Source organism: Natator depressus, chromosome 1 (genome assembly GCF_965152275.1).
Source record: "Natator depressus isolate rNatDep1 chromosome 1, rNatDep2.hap1, whole genome shotgun sequence".
Classification (NCBI taxonomy): domain Eukaryota; kingdom Metazoa; phylum Chordata; order Testudines; family Cheloniidae; genus Natator; species Natator depressus.
The window spans coordinates 31,313,881-31,339,358 of NC_134234.1; the positions used below are offsets into that span (position 1 = coordinate 31,313,881).

At 42.0% G+C, this 25,478-nt stretch overlaps 1 protein-coding gene across 2 annotated transcripts in view; it reads left to right on the forward strand.

The window, feature by feature from the left end:
- Nucleotides 1–25,478, forward strand: part of CNTN5 (contactin 5) — a 955,706-nt gene that overhangs the window by 613,482 nt on the left and 316,746 nt on the right. For both annotated transcript variants that reach the window (XM_074957075.1, XM_074957069.1), the window contains exons 5-6: nucleotides 12,671–12,794; nucleotides 14,510–14,685. In XM_074957075.1, the coding sequence (XP_074813176.1) occupies nucleotides 12,671–12,794; nucleotides 14,510–14,685 (300 nt within the window). The remainder of the gene's footprint in view (nucleotides 1–12,670; nucleotides 12,795–14,509; nucleotides 14,686–25,478) is intronic.

Sequence of the window (25,478 nt, forward strand, 5' to 3'; positions counted from 1 at the left end):
TTCCAGGGAAATGTTGGATAAAAAGCCTCACCAATTTGCATAGGTGACCACAGACCCAAACCCTTGGATCTGAGAACAATGAAAAAGCATTCAGTTTTCTTACAAAAAGACTTTTAATAGAAATAGAAGTAAATAGAAATAAAAAAAAAAAATCCCCCCTGTAAAGTCAGGATGGTAGATACCTTACAGGGTAATTAGATTCAAAACATAGAGAACCCCTCTAGGCAAAAACCTTAAGTTACAAAAAAGATACACAGACAGAAATAGTTATTCTATTCAGCACAATTCTTTTCTCAGCCATTTAAAGAAATCATAATCTAACACGTACCTAGCTAGATTACTTACTAAAAGTTCTAAGGCTTCATTCCTGGTCTATCCCCAGCAAAGACAGAATATAGACAGACCCACATGCCCTTTGTTTCTCTCCCTCCTCCCAGCTTTTGAAAGTATCTTGTCTCCTCATTGGTCATTTTGGTCAGGTGCCAGCGAGGTTACCTTTAGCTTCTTAACACTTTACAGGTGAGAGGAGATTTCCTCTGGCCAGGAGGGATTTTAAAGGGGTTTACCCTTCCCTTTATATTTATGACAGGAACATTTGTTTGTTGGACTACGTTTTAGTGACTTTGCTCCAGAATGCTAGATTTATGACAGAGAAACTTATATAAATGTACATTTCCTAGTAGGCCACGATTTTAAAAACACATTATTTGCCAAGGTCATTATCTCACGTTCTTGGTATCTCAAGAGGTTGCTATCTTAGGGAGTTTCTGTACTAAACATTTTTATTATAATTATTTTTTTACGTGAGAACATAAGAATAGCCATATTGGGTCAGACCAATGGTCCATCGAGCCCAGTATCCTGTCTTCTGACAGTGGCTAATGTCAGGTGCTTCAAAGGGAATTAACAGAACAGGGCAATTATTCAGTGATCCATCCATTCCCAGCTTCTGGCAAGCAGAGGGTTTCAGAGCATGATGTTGCATCCCTGCCCATCCTGGCTAATAGTCATTGATGGACCTATCCGCCATGAACTTATCTAGTTCTTTTTTGAACCCAGTTATAGCTTTGGCCTTCACAACATCCCCTGGCAAAAAGTTTCACATCGGCTGCATCTCTGACCACGCACGTCTTAGAGTTAAATGCTTGTAAACTGAACACCAAGGAGATGGCTGCTTGTGCATTTGATAGAGCTGCAAACTTCTCCAGAAGACATAGTGGAGTACAAGCTTTGCTCGGAGAAAAGTGTAACTCTAAACTCTCCTATGCACACTGCAGAGGCCATCTACTCCAACTAGCACTAGTACAAGCTGCAGAATCTTCAAAAGGCATTTAAAAAGCTATAAATTTAATGTCTTCACTATGCTCTTTTTTCAGCAAGAGTTCAAAAGGACTGAACATCTTGGAAAATATAGAAGTTACACTAGGACTGAAGTTCAAATTAGTCCAACCTGAGAAAACCCACTGGCTTTCTCATGAGTGATCCTTGGCTGTTGTCTTAAAATTACTGCAACCATTATTATTGGCTTTGGAAAGTATCTACAAAGATGGGTTGGATCTAATTAGTGAGGCTGGTGGACTACTTTTGCTATTACATTCAGAGAAGGCAATCGCCATTCTCTCTTCTAAGTCTACTGTTGAAACCACTTGGGTCATTGAACAATGCCATCCAGGCATCTGCTAAAACAGTAGTAGATCTTTGTCCAGCAATGGACAAAGCTTGGATCAATCAGAGAGAGATCCATTGAAAATGTACTGGAAGAAGCAAAGTCTTCAGTTCAGAAGTTGACTAATTAAATTGACTCCCTAAATGAAAAGGACAAGAAGTGTTTGTTAAATCAGAAGAAAAGGTAAAGTACACAGACTTGACTCTTATATCTTGACAACAGCAACTTCTGGATTCTATCAACCTCTGTGTAGCTTTTACAGATGTCTGTTTTATAAAACACTGACAGTTGAGTGGAGTGAGGCACTACCTGCAATGGGGCTGCCATGTGATCAGAACAGAGAATTTGAACACAGAGCGGAATATCATAAAATAAATGAATATTTGTCGTCAACTTCTTTATTATCATTAGTGGTTCGACCCAATTTTTGTACTATGTTTCCTGGGATAAAAGAAGTAGGAATTCATCTCTTTCTAGTCCCAGTCACAACATCTGCAGTTGAGCATTCTTTTTCCTCATTGAATAGAATTTTGTGTTCTGAAAGAAGTCGCCTTCTGCATGATGACGAGCATATCATGAAGGACTGGAAGTACCAGACACATGAGAAGCCACCAAAAATGAATGCACTGCATTCGAGAAGTTCAGTAACAGAGTTTGTGCAAAAATATAACAAGAAACCAAGAAGGATGTAGATAGTGTTTCATAGTAGGCTTGAATAGCCCACTTTAATTTGTGTGATGATTTAAAAACATGAGTTAAATCTAATAAAATGGTTGGAAAACATTTTTCAGTTTTTACTATCATGCTTTACAGCTCACCTTCACCCTAACAGTCTCACCCCTCATCGGTACTCACACACACACATTTTTGAACATCCCGCCCACCCTAATTTCAATGCTTGGGGAAAACACTGGGTTATTAAAAATCCACATTAATGGTCCAGAAAGCTCCTCAGCCAGCTCTTTTTAATGCTCTTATCTTAAGTTATCCGGATGTGATAATTCTAAAATGTTTCAGTTTAGTAGCTTCTGTTTAACATCCTCCAGAGATACTAGTGGAATGTAAAGAGTTCATCATCACCATATCTATAATCTCTTTTTTCTGCACAAATACAGAACAGATTTTTTTTCTTGAACACTTCTGTTTTTTTCACCATTATTATTCCTAATATAATTTTTAAAAACTCCTTATTGTCTTTAATTCTGCTGGCCATAGATTTATCATTCTTTCCTTTTGATTCCTTTATCAATTTTCTACAATTCCTAACTTCTGATTTCAGTTCATTACTATCAACTTCTCCTTTCTTCCATTTGTCATATAGTGTATCTGCCTTCACTTCCCCTGTAAACCACGTTTTATTTTATTTAACTAGCACAGCCTTCTTCCTCAGTTGTGGGATTATGGGGTTTCGTCATCTAGTGAGATGTTCTTAAATGATTTCAGTTTTCACTCACATTTTTCTGATTAAATTCTTCCTCCCAGCTGGTTTGGCTTATAATTGTTTTCAGTTTTGTGATATTGGCCCTATTAAAGCACTTATTACTGGTCTGGACTTTATTCTGTTTACACATTATGAAAGTGATCAAGTAATGATCACTTGTACCTAAGATACCATTAATTTTTAATTCTGTGATCAGTTTATCTTTACCGTACTAATAAAGAATTCCCCTATGTTGGCTGTAACACTTTCTGAGTAAGGAAATTGCCATCTATAATATTTTAGAAATTGCAAGGATGTTTTAATACTGGCAGCATGAGACTTCCAGCATGTAACTCAAATTGAAATCCCACATGATGATGATGCAGCTTTTTCCCCTACACATTATTAAATAGGTGCATAAGGACGTGACCATCCTGTCCCCTATTATGTTTTGGTGGTCTGTAACAGACATCAACTAATACCTCATTTTGTGTTTTATCTGTTACGATATTGATCCATTAACATGCAAGATCACTTTCTTCCGAGTTGTCAGTGAAACAGGTAATGCTACTTTTGACAGCGTGCCACTCCCCCCCCCCCCCGTGTCCACTCTGTCTTTCCTTAATAGGTTATAACCATGAATTAACATTCCACTAGTGTGAATCATACCAGCAGGTTTCAGTAACACCAACTAGATTGAATTTATGCTTGTAAGCGAGCAATTGCAGTTTCCCCCATTTGCTACTCAGGTTCCACCCTTGCTGTATAAGCAATTCAGGAGTTTCTTCTCCATGTCTTTTGGTTCCTTGATTAATTTTGTTCACAACATATCAATTTTGAGCTGACTGAGTGCCAGTAGTGTGCTGTCATTGTATGCAAATCATGCACTGCATGCCCCCCAGACCAGCTGTGCCCACAAGACAGTGCCCACGAGACATTTACAGACAGCCTGTAAATGAACAAACAAAATGGTGTCTTGTGTACAGTGTGACTGTGCATGCACCATACATGTGAGGTCACACTGCATGGAGGATTCAGTTTTCCATGCAAGCGTACAGTTGCATGCTTGACTAAACATATAATGGCACACCACTGCTGAGTCCTCATGGTGGCCAGCTTTCACCTCCCCCTCCTCCCTCCTCCCCCCCCCCCCCAAAAAAAAAGAAGCTAGATAATTTCTCCTTTAAGAACATTTGTAATTATGGGTGTTCAAATAATAGGTGTATAATAGGTGTAATCAAATATTATGCTACATGGTATAAACTGATCCTCTGCATGGATTGTGAAACATATACCCCTTCTACTGCTCATCATACACACCCTTTGCAACATTGCATAATCAGGTGCGATTTCAGAGGACATTTCATCTTTTCCCTGGAACAGCAGTTTTTCGCCATAGCCAGGGTTCCAAAATAATTATATAATTTGGTACAGCAAATCCTCTGTTCCCACTTAAGTTTTTTCTAAAGCAAGTAGTAAATGTACCGGTAAGTAATTCCCCTTAGAATAAAAGTATTGTTGTTAAACTTTTCCTAGTCATCTTATTTTCACCTGCTTATTTGCCATATCTCTTTGAAATGCTTAGGGCTCTGAAACACGCTTAAACTATGTGAATAACCCCATTTACTTCTATGGTGCTACTCACGTGTTCAAAGCTACTGATGTGCATAAGTATTTGCATGATCAGGCTCTTCTGTTGTCACTTGGCAGACACCCAGATTCAAATCTAACCTTGTAACTTTGCTTCCTTGCGGGACTAAGACACTGATTTAATTATGTGATCAAGCTATAGAATTATAGAAGTGTAGGACTGGAGAGGATCTTGAGAGGTCATCTAATCCAGCCCCTGTACTCAAGGCAGAACTATGTAATAACTAGACTATTTCTTACAGGTGTTTGTCTAACCTGTTCTTAAAAACCTCCAATGACTGGCATTCCACAACCTCTCTAGGCAATTTGTTCCATTGCTTAACTACTGTGACAGTTAAGAAGTTTTTCCTAGTGTCCAACCTAAACCTCCCTTGCTGCAATGTAAGCCCATTGTTTCCTGTCCTATCCTCAGAAGTACAACGTTTTATATACTTGAACTGTTATCAGGTCCCTCTCAGTCTTCTCTTCTTCAGACTAAACAAACCCTGTTTTTTCAATCTTCTCTCACAGTCATGTTTTCTAGACCTTTAATCATTTGTTGCTTTCCTCTGGACTTTCTCCAATTTGTTCACATCTTTCCTTTTCATCACTCAGAGGTTATTGTTTTACAGGAAGATGCCGTCTTCCCAAAAATGCAGAATGGTCTAAAGGCTTAGGCCAGGGCCTGACAGCCAGAATTCCTTGTCCTATCGTTGCAGCTGTCACTTATTTGCTGTTTATTATTGGGCAATTTTTTTAAACATCTGTTTTTTATAAATGTCTGTTTTCCAGAGGATCACTAGGAATGCTGTGAACATTAGTCAATGTATCACTGTAAAACTTTCCTCCTTCATCAGAATATATGCATGTATTGTTCCCAGTGGTGATGGCTTCCGTTGCACCATTCACACTCTCTTAGCTGGTCACCTGTGCTCCAGTAGCATCCATTCAAAGACAGCTGGCAGCGGTTAGGGTGTAGTCTGTGGCCATTGATGTGGAATCAATCCGTGTGCCCCCTGTGGTAGTAGACAACTGCTTCGTCTACATCTGCTTGCTATGCCATTGTAGTAGACGACTGCCATGTCTACATCTGCTTGCTACGCCATTGTAGTGTGCCAGACTTTTGTCCACCATAGAAACTGTTGAGCTCTTCACTATCGAACCAATAGCTGGGAGCATGGGTCAGTGAGTGGCAGGGTGTGTACCACACACTGGTAGGCCTGTTCAGTATGCCTCTGGGGCCCCATCCTGCTCCAAGATCCCTTGAAGAATTTGCCTGGGCATGTAAGGACCCAGTTACCCGTTGGTACCACTCAGGAGGTACTGCAAGGGTCTTGCCAGTGGATAGGCTATATACCAGCAGGAGGACATATTAACTCAGCTTCATTTTCATTGCTGGCTGGTGGCCACTGATGATAGAATCACTACGTTGATCACTGTCACTACGTGCTCCATGTAGGTCTGTGTCACTAACCATGCGGTAGCACCAATCAAGACCATGCTGGAAAGCAATAGTCAACAATGGGGTTACCTACTGAGATCAACCGCCGATGGATTTTGAGGCACAGAGGCTGAGACGTAAATAGTGGCAGACTGAGCAGGCACAGATTGTAATCCCTTTCTCAGCACTGAGATACTTACGCACTTCCTTCAGAAAGGACTGCCGCTCACATGTCGTTCTCTTTCGCCACAGCCTTACTCACGGAACATAAGTCGATGTCATTTCCACTCATGAAGGACAAAAACCCCTGCCCTGTCTCTTCCCACCCAGTGCCAACCCCTCCCCTGAGCACATCCCATCCCCGCTCCTCCTCGTGCCTCCTGCATGTCATGAAACAGCTGATTACAGCGAGCGGGTGGGGTTGAGAGAGAGGAGGAGGAGTTGACTGACGGGGCACCTGGAAGATGGGAAGCGCTGGGAGGGAGGGGGGAGCTGATAGGAAGATTGCCTGTGGGTGCTAAGCACTCGCTAATTTTTTTCCGTGGGTGCCCCAGGGCTGAAGCACCCACGGAGTCGGCGCCTATTGCGCCCTCACTCTGTACCCTCACTCTGTTTGACTTCATTGGGACGGTGTGTAGGTGCAGGATTGTGTGCTAGCAAATCTCATTGTATCAGTACTGCCACCCTTAACAGATCACAAATTATAAGATGGACTACCAAAAATCCAGAGATTACCACCCCCTCCCAAACCAAGATTTCAATATTAGAAGATATTGTGCGTGTTTTGTTTCTTCTGATTTTTGAATTCCCCCTGCCCTTCCCCAGTGTTTGTGTGAGACAATTAGTGTTGCCTGCTCTCCTAATTTTATTGGGAAAGTTGATTTTGGGCCCAGCTGCAGGAGCTTTCAGCCCCACATCTGCCCATCCCTTTCCCAGCAATGAATTCTGCCCCACCCCTAGCAGTTCAGTACCCCTCAGTTCAGCTTCCCTCAGCCTCTGCTTCTCATGGGGTTCTTCACCCTGTCCTTTCCCACGGGTGGGAGCTACAGCAGGTCCTGTTGTATTAATTTAGATGGACCACATGGGGCACAGGTGCTAACATAACCCAGTCACTATTCAATGTTAAACAGTTTAAACAAGATTCAGGTGTTTGTAAACAGAGACCTGAGCCTGCTTAGTACCATGGCTAACACATCATGAAAAATCCTTTCATTAATATCCAAAAAAGAAGGGAAAACAGTAACAGCATCTCTTAGATGGTATCAAAGACGATAACTGTTTTTTTGCGGGGAAAAGAGAATACATTAGTTGAAATGAGCTGGAGCTGTAGTTATTGCTGTTGCTGTTAAAGTCCGATCCTGTTTCTTAGGAAAACAAGGCAAACACACACAAAAGGGGGAGAGGAAACATAGAAGCTGCATTTTCTGTCTCTGATGCTGACTTTCACTTTCCCCCTCACTGCTGGAAAAACACAGGCACATCACACCATCTTATTAGCCACTCAGACCTGGCAAACTCATCCTGGCATCAGGCTGTTTTGGGCATTGATTTAGCTAACGGATGTAGTATCGGTAACAAAATACTCCATAGTAAATGCTACAATTTTTTCTTTTCTTCCCACTATCCCAAGGTACTGCAAATACACTTGAACACTCAGCCCACCACACCACCAAGTCTGAAGATTTGGATAAGATAGCACCTTGAGTTGAAACCATGGCTTGATTTTTATAAACCACCCTTCCTTTTTGCTAAACTCCAGTCTCATCAATTTCTTATTCTAGTAGTGTATCTTGGCATGCAGCTGAATTGCAAGAAACAACTGAAGGTCACTTTTATTAGCATTTTTAGCTTGCTTAAAGGACGGATTACCTAGTGAATCTTTTGATTGTGAGAAAAAGCTGGTGCTGACTTAGGCCGTTAGTACAGGATATTAAATAACTTGTATAATATAAATGACACAACAATAGCTTATTGTTTATTGAAGAAATATAGAATCATGGCCTGATCTGAAAAACTCCTGTACATAAATTGCATTGAAGCCATGTGTCTATATATGACTTTAAAACAAACAAGCTGAAGTAACTATTTGCAGGATCAACCAGACCCTTAAATTGTTTTGCAGCAGTGGGTTGACATAGACAATGGCATTAAGATACTATGCTACTGTAAGCACAGAGGGGAAAAAACCTGAAAGAAATGGAAATTGGGGATTGTCAATTGCACCTACTCTGGCTTGTTTGCTTCACACATTGCTGAGCTAGTTTTAATCTTGTGTTCGTAGAAATACAAGTATCTGAAGTTATATCTTTTATTTTTTAGATTTTCTACATTAAACTAGCAATAAGCTTTTGATTAATTTCAACATATGTAAACACATCTTTATTAAAAAAAGATTGAAAGGGTAACTACATTAGAACCTCAGAGTTAGGAACACCTTGGGAATGGAGGTTGTTCATAACTCTGAAATGTTCGTTACTCTGAACAAAACATTCTGGTGGTTCTTTCAAAAGTTTACAACTGAACGTTGACTTAGTGCAGCTTTGAAACTTCACAAATTTTTGAAGAAAAATGCTGTGATTTTTCTTAATTTTTTTTTAGTAGCTTACGTTTAGCACAGTATTGTACTGTATTTGCCTTTTTTGTTTTTTTTGTCTCTGCTGTTGCCTGATCGCGTACTTACAGTTCCAGATGAGGTCTGTGGATGACTAGTCAGTTCATAACCCTGAGGTTCTACTGAAGCTTTTGTTTGGCCTTTTGCTAATATGGAAAGAACTGAATAAACAAAAAGACACACAGATCTTAATAGAGTGCAATTTCTAGAGAGAATCAACTATATGACATCAACATTTGTCTGACAAAACGGTCAACCAGTGAACGATTCCTGTGATCCTCATCCTTTTTTCATACCTTAAGATCCCTTTTGGTATATTAGGACCCCTACTACCAGAATTCTTCTACTGTCTATCTCAGGGGTGGGCAAACTTTTTGGGCCGAGGGCCACATCTGGGTGGGGAAATTGTATGCAGGGCCGGGGCAGGGGGTTCGGGTGCGGAAAGGAGTGTGGGGTGTGGGAGGGGTTGCAGTGTGCAGGAAAGGGGCTCAGGGCAAGAGATGGGGGCACAGGAGGGGTGCGGGGTGTATGAGGGGGCTCAGGGAAGGGGGTTGGGATGCAGGAGGGGTGCAGAGTGCAGGAAGGGGCTCAGGGCAGGGGAGCAGGAGGGGTGCGGACTGCGGGAGGCAGCTCAGGGCAGGGGTTTGGGGTGCAGGAAGGGTGCGGGGGTGCAACAGGGGGCTCAGGGCAGGGAGTTAGGGTACAGGAGGGGTGCAGCAGGGGACTCAGGGCAGGGGGTTGGGGTCCAGGAGGGGTGCGGCTGGGGGCTTAGGGCAGGGAGTTAGGGTGCAGGAGGGGTTCAGGCTGCAGCCTGGCGCCGCTTACCTAAAGCGGCTCTGGGGTGGCAGCGGCGCGCACCGGGACCAGGGCAAGCTGCCTGCCCAGGCCCCACGCCGCGCTGCTCCGGAAAGTGACCAGCATCACGTCCCTGCGCGGCCCCGGGGGGGAGATGGGACACAGGGCTCCGTGCACTGCCCTTGCCACACCTCCAGGTACCTCCCCCGAAGCTCCCATTGGCCGCAGTTCCCCATTCCCGGCCAATGGGAGCTGTGGGGGGCGGTGCCTGGAGGCAAGGGCAACCCACGGAGCCCTCTGCCCCCCCCACCCCGGGGCCCCAGGGACATGGTGCCGCCCGCTTCTGAGAGCAGCGCGAGGCCTGCAGCACCACAGAGGGCAATCCCTTGGGCCAGATCCAAAGCCCTGATGGGCCAGATCCGGCCCGCAGGCCGTAGTTTGCCCACCCCTGGTCTATCTGCATAACCCTCCCATTTAGAAATATAGAAAGTCATGATGCCCAGGTTGTGTAACCCCGCATCCATTAAAGTAGTCCTAAATTATTAGTGGATTTACAATAAAGGGCAGTGCCACAGCAATTACCATATGGAATTTTAAAAGGGTAGTACCATTAGAATAGAATTAGAAGGTTGTTTCCCCATCAAATCATAATTTGTCAACACTTGTCTCAATATTACCTCAGATTACCCACTCTTTTCCCTATATGTAGGACAGGAGGTGTTCGTGATAACAGTTGGCAAATGTTAATGTTATAGACTCAGTGTTACATTAGGTCACTACTAGTGAAGTATAAGTGCTTTATTGAACTATGCATGGATCTGTCACTCTTCTTAAATTTAGATATTTGTTTTTAAAACTTGCCATCATACATCAGTGTTAAGTAAGGGGTTGGTAACGAGCACAGTGGTATTTTATTTCTTGATCCTGTAAAGGATGTAAGTCACTGTTCTTCTTTCTTTTTCTGCTCTGTCTGGTCTCTCTTGTACATTTGTCACCAGACTCCTCTATTCCATATATATATAGTTCTGTGTAATCTTTGCTCTAAAATGCTGAGAGCTCTATAATAGTGAAGGCAAATTTGTATGGTTTACGTTCACTTGTTTACCTACGTCAGATGATCTGACAAATGTCCATTACTGAAAACCAGAAAAAAAATATTTTCAGCTTTTTTGTACAAGTGTTCACCTGTTTTAAAACCAGCTTCTATTGTGAGCTGAATCACTTAAACAGTGTTCATTAGGATTATGGACCAGCCCAAACTGTGAGGCTCTGTGTGCCTTAATTCACTTAGTGCAGTTCGCCAAAAGGGGATCCTGTGGCCAGAAAGGGGTGGGTTCCAAAAAGTGACCAAATTAGGCCTTTTTTTTTATGTCAACAGCAAGCAGAAATGCCCAAGTGAGGTGTTTTCTCAGGTGCACGTACAAAGCTAGTCCTGGGGTAGCTTATTTTTAGTTTGGCAGCCTGCCCTGATAGGAGGGTGATAAGAAGCCAACTTCCAACATGTGTTTCTACAAATATATTAGGCTGACTTAAACAGCCAAATGCCAAATGCTCTCCCCAAGCTCCTCAGGTGATTTTGGACAAACCTGGGAGAAGTTTTATTATGTGAACTGTAAACTGTAAAACCGTGATAGATGAACCCCTGCTCCTCTGTGTTTCATTGTGTGTAAAGGGAAAATGTGTATGTTTGCCCCCAGATCCTTAGACCAGTAATTGCAAATTAAATTACAGGCACTGTCCCAAATTCAGAGGTGAGTCTAAGAAAATTGGGAGGGAATCTAAGTTGGTATAAATTACACTGTATTTTACTTCTACTACCCTGTATTACACTTGCTGAGTCTTACATGATCAGACACATTATACTAATTTGACATTTACACTCCTTCTACACACCACATCTAGATTTGGCCCATAGATTCAATGCATACCATTCTCTCTCAGTTCAGTCATACTAATGCTTATATACTAATAGACCAAATTCACAGGTGACATGGGAGGAAATGTACATTTTAGATTTCAATATACACACAAGTGTGGCAGGACTCACCAGCTGGTGCTGTTACAAATAATTTTACAAGTTCTTTTCCTTAGTGTGAGAGTACTTTACAGCCCTGAAATAAAGGACGTGGTGGTATTTATTTTGTGCTACAATCCACAGGCAACAACTTTCTGATTTCCTTGGGGGTGCTCGACCCCTGCTATGCCCCAGGCCCTGCCCCCAGTCCACCCCATCCCCCAGACCCCACTCTGCTCCCCCTCTTCCCACCCTGCCACTTTCAACTCCCGCTCCGCCCCAGCCCACCTCTTCTTGCCCCATTCTGCCCCTCCCCCGAGCATGCCCTGCCATCACCCTGCCTCTTCCTGCTCCTGCTCCTCCATCTTCCCCCCCCACAGCACCTCCTGCCCCACTCTGAACAGCTGATCAGCAGTGGGTGGGAGGCATTGGAGGGGAAGGGGTGGAGCTGATCAGCAGGGCCCACCAGTGGGTGTTGAGCACCCACTATTTTTTTCCATGGGTGCTCCAGCCCCAGAGCACCCACCAAGTTGGCGCCTATGCTACAATCTCTTTGGGGGGAGCTGTTGAAAGCAGCCAGTTTGCTCTCTGAATTAATCTCTAACTAAAGTCAACTCTTGGGGAAGAATTGCTTCCTGGGAACTGAATATAGATGTGTATATGTAACTGTATATAGGTATATAGAGTGTAAATAGAACAAGTGACACTAAGAAAATACCCAGACTCCATGTCACTGATTTCTTATCCAATGGGAAGCTGACCTATAAAGTCCCAACATTTGCTGCTGCTCAGCAGAAGGGCAATGTTACATGACCTTTCCCCATGCTTTAAATTATTTATTATCCTTACAAACAAATGTAGAAGATCTCTAAGGAAACAATATTCAAGTACCGTTGTCTCTGAATTTACTGCTGTGGCGTTTCCTTACCATATTTTAGTTTTTAAACCCACAGCATCTGGAGGCATTTGATGGTCAGTCTGTGGGAAAAAAACATATACAATGCAGTGTGATATTATAACCTGAGTATATAAGAGCTCTGATAAGGTAACATTTACTAAGAGTTCTGAAACTCGGGCCCCTTGTGTTTCTGCAGAAAGTGTTGATTACGGGCCGGTGTTTGTACAAGAGCCGGATGATGTGATTTTTCCTACTGATTCTGAAGAGAAGAAAGTGTCTCTGAATTGCCAAGCACGAGGAAATCCTGCTCCTATTTACAGGTACAGTGAGTCCATTGAGAATTTTTTGCAGCTTTCAGAATGTTTGGCCAGAATGAATGGTGCTCTCCTTCTGAACAGCAGCATGAGGATGGAGAACAAAGTAATGGAAAGGCTCAGCGGCCCAAACATAATTTCCCTGTTCCTTGGCTCTGGGACCAGTGGGGACTCTAAGGAGGCAAGTGGAATAGGCAACTGGCAGGAGTTATAGCCCCACGCCCCCTTGCTTCCTAAAAGACTCCACCAGCAGGCACCTTTCACACTGGATGGTCGCCCCAGCCTGGCTTTCTGTGAATGGGAAATGCAGGCCACAGTCTCTGCAAGTCCACATGAGGATCTGAGTAGAGGCATCCATGGTTAGGTTGTCTGTCTGAATACAGGTGCAGGTGGAGGAGGTAGGAGGAGCATTGGCACTGGCGATGGGGCACTTCCTAACCATAGCAATTATATTACAACTCCCTCACAAACTCCCCTGTTCGCTAGCTCCCCTTGGTCGTTTAGCCTCTGTCTTTTAAGGCCTTCTCTCCTAGGTTAATCACACAGGGAGCAGTGATTCTCAAGGCTGATTGAGGCTGATCAAAGATAGTCAAGGATGATCCAGGGAACAAAGGCTCAAACAGTCTGCAGACACACAATCCCAACTGATCCAGTAACTGAAATAACTGAAAATAACTGAAATAATCTGAAAGAGAAAGAAAAACACAAACAGCCAAACAAACTCACTGACCCCAAAGTTAGTACTCGCACCTTGTTCGTTCAGCAGGGGGATCTCCTTCTCCCCCTCTCAAACTCTCCTGTCTACCTACTAGCTCCTCAAAGTACTAGTCTTAGTCCCTGAATCCTAGTCTCCTCTCCTAAACAATTTCAGTCTCCCTCCCACACCACAACCCAGATTCCTCATCCCAGTCAATTTCCCTTGTTGCCTCTCCCACAAGTTCAGCTCTTGTGCCCTCTGCATTTGAATCAAGCAGCTTCTTCGTCTATGGCTCCTGGGCTCACCAGGGTGGGTCATTCAAAGCACAGGGGAGACAGACTCCCTGCTTTCAGTTCCATAGAATCATAGACTATCAGGGTTGGAAGGGACCTCAGGAGGTCATCTAGTCCAACCCCCTGCTCAGAGCAGGACCAATCCCCGACTAAATCGTCCCAGCCAGGGCTTTGTCAAAATTAGCTGTTACCACTCAAGAAAGAGACCTTGGAGTCATTGTGGAGAGTTCTCTGAAAACATCTGCTCTGTGTGCAGCGACACTGTAAAATAGTTAACAGAATATTAGGAACCATTAGGAAAGGGATAGATAATACCTTGAATATTGCACACAGTTCTGGTTACCAATCCATGAGAGGGCCTTCCCTTTTATCCCATGACACCTTACTTTGCTTAAGAGCCTTTGGGGAAGGACCTTGTCAAAGGCTTTCTGTATTTTTTCATATTTTCAAAACAATGTATGTTCCCCTACCCTGGTTCTCAGAAATGTCTAAACTGTTTTAGCTGAAAGTTTCAAAAAACAAAACAAAACAATCAGCTTAAACTCTTTGGCGAAGCTACAAACAATTGAAAACAGGATCTTATCATGGGAAGTATCTGGCGACTTTAATAAAGACATTGGTATGAGCACTGCCTGTAATAATCATCTTGACTCATTTACATCTTTTACATGGTTTCAGAAGTATCCTTTTCCAGACAATTGCTGAACTAGTTTCTCCCATTTTCTCCCAAGATGGCTACGAAATGGAACTGAAATTGATATTGAAAGTGATTACCGCTACAGTTTGATAGAAGGAAGTTTTATCATCAACAATCCCAATGAAGCAAAGGATTCTGGGCAATATCAATGTTTAACCACCAATGTGTTTGGAAGTATTTTGAGCAGAGAGGCCACCCTTCAGTTTGCATGTGAGTAACAGTATTTTAACAGAGATTCAACTATTAATCAACAATTAACACTACTTAATAAGCTTCTGTATCGTAATTTTTAAATGCCCTATATAAATAGCATTATCATGTACAGACTTTTATTATTCCATGCAAAATGGGAGAGTTAGAAATAAACTACCTTGTTTATGAGAGAGAGCTGTTACTTGTGTAACTTTTAAGAGACTGAGACTAGCCAGAGAACTCTTGTAAAAAACACAATTGCTGTAAAATTTAATTTTCAGTTTCTACATTTTCCAGTGATATTTTTCATGTAATGCTAATTTTCTGATAACCACATAATTCATTTTATCATACAGAGCTTTGTGTGTACATTACCGAAATTCATTTTATCCATCACTATAGCTTTGTGTACACACACACACACACACACACACACACAGAGTCAGCTATAAGAGACTGAGACAAAATGAATTATGTTAATGTCAGAAAATTGGAATTAAATGAATGATCATGAAATAAATGAAAAAATCACTAGTGAATGTAAAAATGGAAAATTAAATGGTCCAGCATCTAAAATAATGTGTTGTCTGCAATTTATATATATCTATATCTATATATAGTGACAAATATCTATGCATAGATGGATAGATAGATCTTTGCCATCGCATGTGTGCGTATTTATATCTATAAAAGATATAAAGAGAGAAATCCATTTCGTGACTCAGAGTAATATTCTGTAGATTGTTAAGAAAATATTCTTGTTTAAAAATTGGGCTTTCTCATGAGCCACTAGTTGCCATTGAGAAAATGCACATTTTTTCACAGATTCAGGTATCCTCCCTCCAGCAGTGGCTTATCCTTGTTGCTTCTCAGGAAGGCAAACATCCATTCTGAGACACATCAAGTCATATTATGTAAGGATTTAGTAAGAGAGCGGGATGTAGTAAGAGTAAGAGCTGGGCAAATAACTGGTATTTTTATTTGCTGGCACTTCTGGAAAATAAAAAATAAAAAAAATCAGTTCAATCCAAACCAAGTCTGAAAATTGTGAAAAATTTCCGTATATCTAAAAAATCAGTTTCAGGCATTTTCAAAAATAGATGCATGAAACAAGAAGCAGCAATGGCAAGCAGCAGCAGCTCCTTTACAATGTTTAGCCCAACGGTTACTGCACTTACCTAGGGTATGAGAGTCCTGGGTGCAATTCTCCCCTCTGCCTAACGGGAAGAAGAAATTTTAACTTGCATCTAACCGCATGGTTATATGATATTCTGGTGTAGGCTGTCTCAGTCCCTGTGGCTGCAGCTGTGCCACTTCATATGAATAATTAAATAAGCATTAGAACAGAACCTGAGTTCTCCTCCCCCCAGTTTGATGCCCTAATCTCCAGTCTATATTCATTGGACCAGGAAAAGAAAGTGAGAATGAGAATGACAATTCATTGTCATTCACAGTCACTCATAATGACACTGGATTGTCATTGGGCCAGGGAAAGAGCATGAGAATGACTCTATAGGCTGGTGATTAGGGCACTCACCTAGGAGGTGGGAGACCCAAGTTCAAGTGCTTACTCCACTGACTAATTAAACAAAGTGGAATAGCTTCAACAGGAGAGAATGAGAGAGAGCTGTCCCAGAATATCCTATAACCCAGTGATTGGGCTACTTTCCTACAATGTAGAAGCCCTGAGTTCAAATCCCTTCTCCTTAGGCAGAGGGGGGTATTAAGCCTAGGTCTCCACATCCCAAGATGGTGCCTTAACCACTGAGCTAAAGATATAAGAGAGGCAGCCATAGCATGAGCACTGGCTTCTCCCCCTTCAGCTGTTGAGTGAATGGCTTCTAAGTCCCAAAAATATGGGAGGGGGGGATTGTTAGCCAAAACCATTAAGTGAATTCATGTCAAATTTATGAATTGTTTCAGTTCCACCAAAACTCTGTTTTTCAGTGAATAAACTCTTTGTCTAAAATTTTTCCCCAGATCCAGTAGATCCCAATTTCCCAGCTCCTACTGGCCCTGAAACATGAGGTGTTAAATTAGTTAAATTGCATGGCTGCAGTTGTTATTACTAATTTCCTTAATAAAGTGGTGGAACTGTGTCTCTGTGCGAGGGTAGGGAAATATATATTTTACAGGCAGATTTCCACCAACTGTGCCACTGTTAAAATTCTATACTGAAATGTATAAGACTACAAAGGTACAAAATATATTCTCCATATTACAGAACAGTGTACTTACACTTAAAATGTTACAGTGATCTCATCAGGCATTTCTAGAACTCAGTCCTGAGTTCAGCACTGAGAAAATCCTGCTGGGTCTCACCTTGTATATAACAAACCTATTGTAAAATGATTTCTTGGCTATGGAACATTACGACTGGTAAATGTGGGTTGTTTCAGGGCATTGAAACATGGTGTTTTGAGTCTCCTTCACAAAAATGACTAAAATGTAGGTCAGCTGGCCCTAACTGCAACAAGAGAAGCTACTCAGGGGATGCGGCCAGAGTTACAGAAGGCAGTGTGGAATTTTAGTGTCTGACGGTTGCAACATACTCAGGATCCAATATAACTTTGTAAGGCTACAGTAAAGTAAAATTTGTTCTCTTTTGACTAATTCTGACAGAATTATTCACCATCTCCACTTGGAACATATGAGGAGGGTTTTGTATTTGAAATTTTTGATCAGCATTCACATTTGCACTTGCAGACTTGGAAGTTGTTAGCGTATGGCTACTTGTAGGCGTTTTCTACCCATTGTTTTAAACGGTTAGCTCTGGAGTGGCAGTAGAGCTTGCTACAGGGTAGGTTAATAGTAGAATGCTGGCTGACGAGGCCAGAGGTGAAGGGGGGCAAGGCTGCAAATCTCATAGGAGGGAAGGAGGATGTTGGTAGCAAATAGAGCACCATAAAAGAAGATGCAGAGTGGTGAAGGAAACAAAAAGAATGTAAAGTAACCAAACTGAAGTGTGCTGGTGGGGGCAGGAGGGGCAGCAGAAGAGGAGAGAGAAGAAAGGAACAGAATTTCCACTTGCACCAATGTAAAATGTTAATCTTTTAATAGTTTGGGAGCAACTCTGAAGCAAACAGCAGTTCCAGTTATGATGTGCGGTCTAATCTCTTATCCTCTCTCCTGCTCTATGCTCCTTCAGATCTAACCACTCCCTCTACATCAGTTTCCCGTTTTTGCTTGTGTTTCCTTATAGGCCATCCCCTACAACTAGAACTTGTTTCCTGTCTTGGTGACCATGCTTCTGCCTTCTCTTTATATAAGCATACCACTTCCATGAGGCCCATCAACCTTAATCCCCTCAACAGTGACATGTTGGTTTTGTTCATAAGAAAAATAGCAAACCATCCTCCCTCCCACCCAGAACAAAGACAACAATCTCTCCTAGTTTATAATTATGTGTGTGTGTCTACTTGTTTCTATTTGTTTACTTGGACTGTAGTATCTTTGAGGGCAGGACCTATAACTTCCCTGTGTACAGTACCAAGCACACTGTTGCACTCAATAAATAATGGCTATTAGTCTTAAATATATCTTAATTCACACAGAGTTCTTCACTCTTTGAAGTATGTGTCTGGAATAGAATCATAGAAGTGTAGGACTGGAAGGGACTTCAACAGATCATCTAGTCCAGTCCCTGAACTCAAGGCAGGATTAATACTTCTGTCACATTTCTAATTCTTAATACTTCTTTCACGTTTCTAATATAGTCCAGGCTGACAACTATTCTCCCATAATGCAGTGATTTTTTTAATAATATGTAGCAATTCACTATATAAAATGGTGTCACTATGCTGTATTATGCTGATAAGAGCTTTGAATTGATAATGTGACATCTCCAACTTCTCACACATCCTGCTGAGTTTAGAATCTGAAAGCTCATAGCAATCTATCAAAAGTTTAGATTCTGTGTGTCAGTTAGAAATTTGTGTCAGTAAATCAAAAAGAAAATGAATCAAGAATAAAGTCTTTCCATGCTGTTTCCAGCTTCAAAACATCTTTATATGCCAACCTTGCTAAATTGATAGTTCATATCTAAATCAGAACACACTGCTTTCCAGGGTATTCAGTTGATTTAGATCTGAATATAGTCTTCCTTGCAGCAGTAGTTTAAAAGTTAGAATAATTTCATCATGGGCTGTTGGGGGAATTGCAATATATAGTAGTAGTAATGTTAGTGCCCAGTAATGTAGTTCCACTATAGCTAACGATAATCAGCAGTTGCCATTAGGAAACCTGAATTCCAGGGGTTATAACTTGTAATGTGCGTCATAGATGCTTTTTTGTGCTCTTTACACTGCAGTATAAAGAATGTCTTTAGTATTTAAAACAAAATGTTGCAGATAGTTAATCCCTAATGCCTTAAAAAAATCCTCTACAGCATAATCAGAGCCTTCGTGAAACAATTTCATGGGCTTTACATATGTAGATATCCTGAGTAAAATATCTGTATCTCAGTGCTATATGTAATGCCCATTTCCCTTGCATTTAAATGCATTAACTTGTGGGTTACATCATTGGGATATAATGCAATTTGGTTTTATGTACAATAGTGTCATTCGTTCACAAGGGATTCCAAAGCACTGTACTGGTAATGAAGGGTCAATATCGAAAGACTGGATTAATATAATCTTTAGGAAAGTTATGATTTAATTGGATCCAATTTTGACTGTTGGTATTATAGTCCATCAAGCAAAAAAGATCCCAGTTATTTAAAGATAACTTGATTTACAGCAGGCTATCATCTTCAGAGCAGTTTAATAATACTGAGCCAGGCTGTACATCTTTTAAAAAAAAATATCTCCCCTGTGGCAGTATAAATATCCTAGAGAGCACCAGTGCCAAAACAAACCCTTGGAAATACCACATATGGCCACAGTTCAGAATGATCAACTGGGCCTTTAAGGGGAAGGATCCAGAACAATTTCAATATAGTCCTATCACTCCCAACCAGCTTCAGCCCAGTTACCAGTTACCTAGGTTACCAGTGCCTGATCATCGCGACTCAAAGATTTTACCACCTCCGTAAACTTATCTTATCTTTTGATACAAGTGTATTATTCAAGATTCTAACAAAGACACTCTCAATACTATGGCTGTGCCTAAAACTGGAAGCCATGATGCAGGCCATTGCTGTGTGTGAATGTTCACGTTGTTGAACTGAAACTTAGTTTTCTAAGATCTTGTCTAAACATACAGTTGTAGCCGAAGATCAGTTTGCAGTTTACAAACTCAGTCTAGCTGAGGTAGGTTTCTATGGAAAGAGGATTCATTAGAGATGGGATCACTTTTCATAGTTATGTTTGATAAGACTGGCAGCAAAGTATTCAAAAAGAATTTTGGCAAGATAGGACCTAGCCTGTAGTTAATGAGTCAAAGCCCAGCAATTTGACCATAATGATCTGAAAGCTGGTCTAAAACCACCATGACATACCAAGACGTTTGAGCCAATGAGCTCTGGAGTTTGCATAGTGGCATTCACTTCCTCTTGTTTTCCCCCAAACCATGTGTTCTAGAAACCTAGAAATCAATCACACCTTACAGGGAGATTTACAGAAATAAGGTCATGTAATTGCTTGAGGTGCACGGTCTGCATCATTTTGGCAATTAATTAACTTTTTGCAGCTTGTAGCTAACTAGACTTGCTCTTTCAATTCAGTAGAACAATGGTGCATAGCTCCATAAAAGCAGCATAGACACTTGAAGGGGTCCTTCAAGCAGCAGTGCAGAAAAAAGCACATGCTGTAGCATACGCATGAAAAACATCGAGAAAGCTAACAAAACTGAAGGGTTGATATGTTACAATAGCCTCCAATTATGGACAACCAAGTTATGCACAAAGTTGCTGCGGTCATTGTTATGCGGTTCAACACCAATGCAACATTACAAGCATCATGATGTCACCTCCCTGTGCATGCATAGTTAAACCACAGTCCTCTCCGAAACCAAAAATTGGACTCTGAAAAACTTAGTTGGTATCTTCAAAGTTGGAGTACTTGAGAAGTATGTGTTGCACAGTTAAAATTAATGAAATTAGCTGGACTGAATGTGGCTAGCTCAATGCAAAAATCATCCTCGGCCTGGCACAGCTTTACAATTTCTTAATTCAATGGAGTTAGTCCAAATTTCCATGAGTGGAACAGGTTATGATTTGAACCTGTGTTTTTCAGTGTGGAGAAACATCTTGTGTGCCAAAGGAGGACACAAGGCCTCTGCTTTCAGAAAACCCTGGCAGTCTGCTACTGTGGCAGATGTTGTGAGCACAAACCTAAACCTTGATGACCAGCTAGTAGTTGTAACGAAGTATTTTTTTTTCTATAAAATCCCTTTGGGAGAAGGAACTTACTTAATAATAGTCTGTAAAAGTTTTATGATATAACTTTATGTAGTATAAATCTATTCCAGTAGAGCAGAATTTACAATACTAATCTGATTCCCTTGACTTCTACTGGCTTATGTGGATGCAAATGCATAACCTAATTGAGGATTTACAAATAAAAGGTTAACAATAATTCTGAACACAGAGCTTTGTTTGCCTGTCTGCTCTTGTTATTGCTACATCAATTCAAATGTAAGTTACCTTTGATGTCACTAGAACTGGTTGTGAAACTGACAAAATGCAAAGGGTGTTTCCAAATGAGTGAATTCTAGCCACTCTTAATGCAAAGCAACCACTTGTCCTTGCCCACGCTTTGGAATGGGGTACTGTAGCTTTGCTTATAACAAAAGATATACTTTTGCTGACTTTGCCACCCATAAAATCAGAGGCAGATTAAGATTTCTGGGGGTCCTGGGCCAAAGCAAGTGGGGGGTCCCTCCCCACCCCTTCCGCCTAGGATGACCAGATAGCAAGTGTAAAAAATTGGGACAGGAGGTGGGGGGTAATAAGTACCTATATAAGAAAAAGCCCCCAAAATCGGGACTGTCCCTATAAAATTGGCACATCTGGTCACCCTACTTCTGCCTGTGGCCCTGCCCCCATTCTGCCCCTTCCACCTGCGACCTCGCCCACAGTCCCACCCCTTTCTGTCCCTTCCTCGGGGCCTTCCCCTGTTCCACCCAGGGTCCCCCCCATTCCATCACCCCACTGCAGCCCCACAACCCCTTTTTCTCCTTTTTGCCTCACCCTACCCCACTGTGACCCCAGGATTGGAGAAGCTCTGTCCCCACGCCATGGCCCCAGGGATGCAGCGGGAAGTGAGAGCTCCCCCAGCCCTGAGGCCATTGCAGGTAGCGAGAGCTCCTCCAGTTCCAGGGCCACAGTGGGAGTCCAGGTGCTGGGGCATCCCCTGACACCCCCTGCACTTCTGCGGAGGACCAGGGTCGGGGCACTTCCGCCCTGCTCACCTGGAGCTTCTGCCGGAGAATGGATCAGGCACGGGGAGTTCTACTGCCACCCCACAGCTTCTGCCAGGGATGGGTGGTGGGCACGGGCAGGGGAGGGGGCTTTTTACCTGGAGGCTTCTACTGGGGATGGGGTCAGGTTGGGGACCACTGGGAGGGGTCTTTCCCCATCCTACAGCTTCTGCCAGGGATGGGTGGTGGGCCCTGGGGGTTGGGGGGCTTACCCTGCTGCCCCGTGGCTTCCACTGGGGATGGGGTTGGGTCAGAGACTGCTGGGAGGGGTGTTTGCCCATCCCACAGTTTCTGCTAGGGTCAGGGGCTGCTGGGGAGTGGGGGTGCTTCCCCCATCCTGCAGCTGCTGCCACAGAGTGGGGTCCCAGGATGCTGGGGGAGGCTTCCCCCACCCAGTGCTGCTGCACAGAGTGGGGTTGGGCCCGGCGGATTTTTTTCGGGGGCCCCCCAGTTAGCCTGGGCCCCTGGGCATGGGCCCCATCTGCCCAGTGGCTAATCTGCCACTGCATAGAATTTATCTTCACTGTAAGGCCATAAAACAAAATATCCTTTTTTCTTCTTCATAAATTATTCAGTTTTTTGCAGGCCTATCTTATCTGAGCATTTAAAACTTCGTCCCCCTCCCCAAAAAGGGCGGGGGGAGGCCGTCTTAGAAATTCTTAAGTCAACTCTTAATTGCAACTTTACTCTGCTGATTGTCACTGCCTTTTTTGTATTTCTCTTCTAAAAAAAACCCCTATTTTCTCATTTAGACTACAGAAAAATATTGATTAGCAATGATTCGTACTTCCTTTTTCAACTGATGAGCTAACAGTGCTGTCTGCTGATATTCAGAATAAGAAGTCAACAGTGACACATATAAATAAATCAATAATTTATTGGTAGGCAGCCTGCTTACTGCATATTCCATCATAGTATACTTGTGACGGTTCATCAGAGAGTTCACCGTCTCCTAAGAACTGAGTTTAATGAGCCACATTTTCTTTTTTCGCAAAAAGAAAAGGAGGACTTGCGGCACCTTAGAGACTAACAAATTTATTCGAGCATAAGCTTTCGTGAGCTACAGCTCACTTCAGCTGTAGCTCACTTCAGCTGTAGCTCACGAAAGCTTATGCTCAAATAAATTTTTTAGTCTCTTAGGTGCCACAAGTCCTCCTTTTCTTTTTGCGAATACAGACTAACATGGCTGCTACTCTGAAACCTGTCATTTTCTTTTTTGCCATGGAAACACAAAGCTTTGGACATCTGATTGGATTTATCCTATTATTTCTTAACAGAAATTATTTTTAAACAGTTGATTTCATTACATCCACCTAGATATGAAAAAAAACCCTGCTATGTTGAGTTAATTCCAAGATTAACAACATAATAAAATGATTAGTCGCACTACAATCCAGATGTTCCCTTCTAAACAACACCAACCTGCACAGTATTATTATAATATATTAATTATAATAAGATTTAGCTACATGAGCATAAGCTGAAGTGAGGAAAGAAGCCAGAAAGCAATTGGTCAAACTTTACTTTTGAGAAACTTCCCTGATGATCCTGTAATACACCCTGAGTTTTTCTCTGAAACCTACATCTACAGCAGCATTAGACATGTTAGTTACAGTTAATAAGAACTAGAGATATAATAGAAATTTACAACATGGAACACACAAATATTTTTTCCACTTTTAGTCTATATTTTAAAAGATACATGCTTAGGATGCACCAGTGAAACAAGTCCACGGGGCACAAGCAGGTAGTTGCACAGTTAATTACTTGTTTCTATGTGCAAATATATTCTATTTGTGCAATTTTGGCTTGATCCTGCAAAATACTGAGCATTCTGATTCAGATCCAGAAAAGCACTTAATTAAAAAAAACATGACTAATCCCCCTGAATTTGATGGGATGATCAACATTAATGTTAAGCATGTGCTTAGGTGCTTTGTTGGGTTGGGGTGAGAATGCTCAGCAGTTTGTAGAACTGAGGCTTTTTTTCTTTGCTTGTAAGTGTGCAAATTCTGTGGGCACAACTTTAGTGCCTGTATTTGAAAATATTTCCCCTTTTTATCATGGTAACCAGCAGAGACTGTCCCAACCAGTCCATTATGGGTTTCTTGCCATACCCCCTCTCCGCCCCTCATTTTTTGACCATTTCTTTTCTTTGTAAGGAAAATAAATGTATAACTTGGAAGGACAAATGTCCTACATTAGCAATGGTGGCTTTCCTTCTTATTAACTTCATTCTCCTGCCTTCTAGCACCAAGCAGTCAGGCCCAACAAACAGAGCCTCTCCAAAGGTAGACCCTTCATTGTGTTGGGAAAGAGAGAGAGAGAGAGAGGGGGAGAGAGTGTGTGTGTGTGTGTGTGTACACGCGCGCACACCATCTGTAGATCCATTTGGGCTTTGAAGGTGTAATTCCATACTCGAGTAATTATGCAGTTCGTAAGGGTTTTTAATAGGATTACTACTATGTGAAAGATGGATAGTATTTTTTTAAAAGGAGCACATGAAAATGTGTGTTAAACATATCTCCTCATTAATTTTGCTTTTAGACTTAGTCCATTCCTAACCATTCCTGAGTCTGTATTTTTGTTTATTTCAATTGTATATCTTTGGAGCAGACATCTAAAATAATAATATTTAAGCTAAGGGCTAGATTGTGTTGTTAGGCACAGCCCTCGCTGACCAGTGACACACAGGGGCATAGTGCTCCAGGCAAAATACCAGGATGCATTGTGCTTCAGAGACATCCCTAAGGCAGAATTCCAGTGTTCCTTTCTTTCCCCAGGAGAGAAAGCAGATTAATTTGCAACATCCTTTTCTGGTGTGTGATACATTTCCCCTGGTGTGTCCAGCTGACTGTTTTATGGTAATGGCTTAACAGAGCCATGGCTTTACCTAATCCTGTCCTATTTGCTCCTGGTGGGAGCATTTCAGGTACAGCTGAGACCCAGTACCCAAGGAGCTGCAAAGCAACTCCGCAAGGATGGGTGCCCATCCTCACTCTCCTGCACATCTGTATCAGGACAAGGGACAATATAGGCTTCAGAAAATACAGCAGAATTAAGATAGGGTCTGTGAATTATGAGCATAAATACAGAGTTAAAATAGTTAAGGTAGATATCAGATTCTGATGGTTTAGGTTACTAGCCAAATACTTTGGTGTGGTTTTTGGATGCAATTTAGTGAGCCTAATGGCTCATTTATTACTTCATTGAAGTTACACTGTACATAGGGATAACTTCAACCTTATTGATCTTTGTGCAGCAGATACTGAAAAAGTTCAGACAGAAATGTGGTATATCAGTCCTACCAAGTTCATTTGTTGCTACATGTTTTTTGATCCCAACAAACTATTGTCAGCAACTTTGCTTTAGCACTGCTCAATCTTCTGACAACAGGAAAAGGAGGACTTGTGGCACCTTAGAGACTAACCAATTTATTTGAGCATAAG